The sequence below is a fragment of the Atta colombica genome, unplaced genomic scaffold (assembly GCF_001594045.1).
Source record: "Atta colombica isolate Treedump-2 unplaced genomic scaffold, Acol1.0 scaffold189, whole genome shotgun sequence".
NCBI classification, from domain to species: Eukaryota; Metazoa; Arthropoda; class Insecta; order Hymenoptera; family Formicidae; genus Atta; species Atta colombica.
The window spans coordinates 2734745-2737303 of record NW_017259281.1 but is presented as its reverse complement, the minus strand read 5'-3'; the positions used below and the strand labels follow the sequence as shown (position 1 = coordinate 2737303).

Here is a 2559-nt window from a genome sequence, read left to right as displayed (position 1 = left end):
AATATATATAAATAATTTCACTATTACGAGACATAGATTAAAAACTAATAACTGTTTAGTTTTCCTGAAAAATTTTATATTTTATTTTAATTGTTACATAACATATTTTAAGACAATAAAAAAGCAATAAATATAGAATATCAAATAATTAGAATCTCTTATTTCTTAAGAAATCAATTTAAATAAGTTTTATCAATGTTATATTAATCTATTGTCTCATGTAGTGTATATTAAATTAACTACATTTAAATTTATTTCGGTTTTCACAATAGTTTAATTTATATTCCAAATGTTGAGTAAAAATATCAAGTGATAAGAAATAAATTTTATAGAAGGAGAAATAATAATACACATTCCTCGTAAATGTATCATCATATTCGATCTGTTACCTATTAAATGTCGTATTTTTGACTCGACAAGACCGCACCATTCAAGTTGATCTTCCGCGCTTAAACTTTTGGCTAACAATACAATATAATGTTTGTATTTGCCAAAAAAATTTGGCGGCTCGAACAACTTGTCCCACGTTGCTTTACCCATGATAATTTCTTCCGTTATAGCTAGTCCGTTTTCAAACGCTTCTTGCATGATGGTTCTGGTTGATACAGACACGTTGAAGGTAGAATTTTGTTGAGGATATGCTGGTGTAATTATTGGCATTAGATGATATCTGTCTGCTACATTTACCTTAAAAAGTAAAAAAGTACAGTGTTTATGACAAAAATAATACATTATACGCAAAAATTTCATTATAATGTTATCTTCTTGATATTATGCATTATTTAAATATTTATTTATATATAAAATATAAAAATTATAATTCTTACTCTTGGATCCCAAACTGGATAACCTAAATTGACATTATCAGGTTGTTTTAAAAGTACTGGTTGTGGCCATTTCCATTGAGAGAATACAAGGAAAAATTTTTCTATTAGAGTTGCAGCCACGGCATTAGGATAAAGCTGACATGTCCGAGCGACTAGCATTGCCCAAGATACACCACCAAGATAACCTAAGACATTACTATATATGCCATGTCCTAAAAATAAAAAAATAACCAACATATTATGTATTGGTCATTTTATAAAACATTATTAAATAAAGTGTTACATCTTACGTTTTGCCCATAATTTTATAGCTCTCAGAGCCAATCTGAAATTTTCTATATTAGGTACTAAACGTAGTATTTCATCCGTTACTCTGCAACCATTAAGACTTCTGACACACTTCTGATCAAGATTTTTTAGTAGCATATCATCCCTGAGATCCTATATTTATAAAAATTTATTGTAAAATATAACATTCCTTTAGACATAGAATCCTTTTTTGTATAAATATAAAATATTATTAACCATTGAATCTGGAATTTCCTTAAGAGTTAACTTCGCAAATAGCATGTCGATTTCTATGCCGTCAAAATTCATTTTTATAACTGGTACAAAGGCTTCTTCTACTGCCTACAATGTGATAAATATTACACAAATATTAAATCTGTATTAAATATATATTAAAGATTATTACATGCATATATATTTCTTAACTTTCCAATCTTTTATAAATAAACATACATATTTTCTTTTACCATACAAACGCATTTTTATAGAATATTAATATATTCAAATATGTATGTAATAAAAAGTATGATTTATAAAAGATTTAATTATATAAATTAAATAATACAATACCACACACATATAAGAGTTTCTTCTGAAGAGACAAATATATTTAATATAAGGCATGCAGTAGTATTATTTTTTTTGCATTACATACCCTTAAATCTGTAACTTCTTCTTGCATTTTCAATAAGTCGAAAAAGGACGTAAAATAATCTTGTCTATATATATGACGTGGTACAACACACAATGCGTCAATGTCAGCGCCTTTGTGATGTACCCCTAACCTATATGAACCGAATGTGTATATTTTACCACCCACTTGTTCGGCCACATTAGGTGGCATGTTTCTAGCTATACTCGTATCTCTTATCCACTGTTTAACCAATGCGTTCAGTTTACTACAAGAATAATCAGGTTTTAATAGTTGATAGTCTACTTTCATTAATAAAATATTAATTATTATAACTGTTATCAAAATACTATATTATGTAAACAATTATAGACAATTTGTTAAATATACCTTAAAATCTCCATCCTATGATTCAATTCTTCTTCAGATTCAAAAACATTATAGGGTTTCAGGGCCTCCTTCAATTCATTGGTTCTAGAGATGTCCATGGGTTTAGGTTCAGCTACGCTGATGGCTGATGTCATCCCCAGAGTACGTAAATTGTTCTTTTCATTTGACGCAGAGTTCGGATTAGAATTATTATTACTTTGTGCTGACCACATTTTGATATCTTTTCAATTAAGTATACACCTGTAAATAGATATCATATTGTAATAAAAATCTATGTATGTATAGTGATAGTATAATCTTTCAATATTTTTACATGCTTCTGAAACAAATAGTAGATATATAAAAAATCTAGCGAACATTATTTACAGAAAATATCAATAACAGAATCTTAAAATAAGAGCGATCTTTGTTTTCAATACGCAT

The 2559-nt window shown here is 27.7% G+C and overlaps 1 protein-coding gene across 1 annotated transcript in view; it reads right to left on the bottom strand.

The window, feature by feature from the left end:
- LOC108686713 (poly(A) polymerase type 3) overlaps positions 1–2348 on the bottom strand; it is a 4759-nt gene extending 2411 nt beyond the window's left edge. The window contains exons 1-6 of the mRNA XM_018192149.1: positions 2137–2348; positions 1771–2014; positions 1353–1457; positions 1118–1268; positions 828–1039; positions 390–687 (exon numbers count right to left, since the gene is read on the bottom strand). Coding sequence (XP_018047638.1) covers positions 390–687; positions 828–1039; positions 1118–1268; positions 1353–1457; positions 1771–2014; positions 2137–2348 — 1222 coding nt within the window. The remainder of the gene's footprint in view (positions 1–389; positions 688–827; positions 1040–1117; positions 1269–1352; positions 1458–1770; positions 2015–2136) is intronic.
- Positions 2349–2559: the final 211 nt, after the last annotated feature.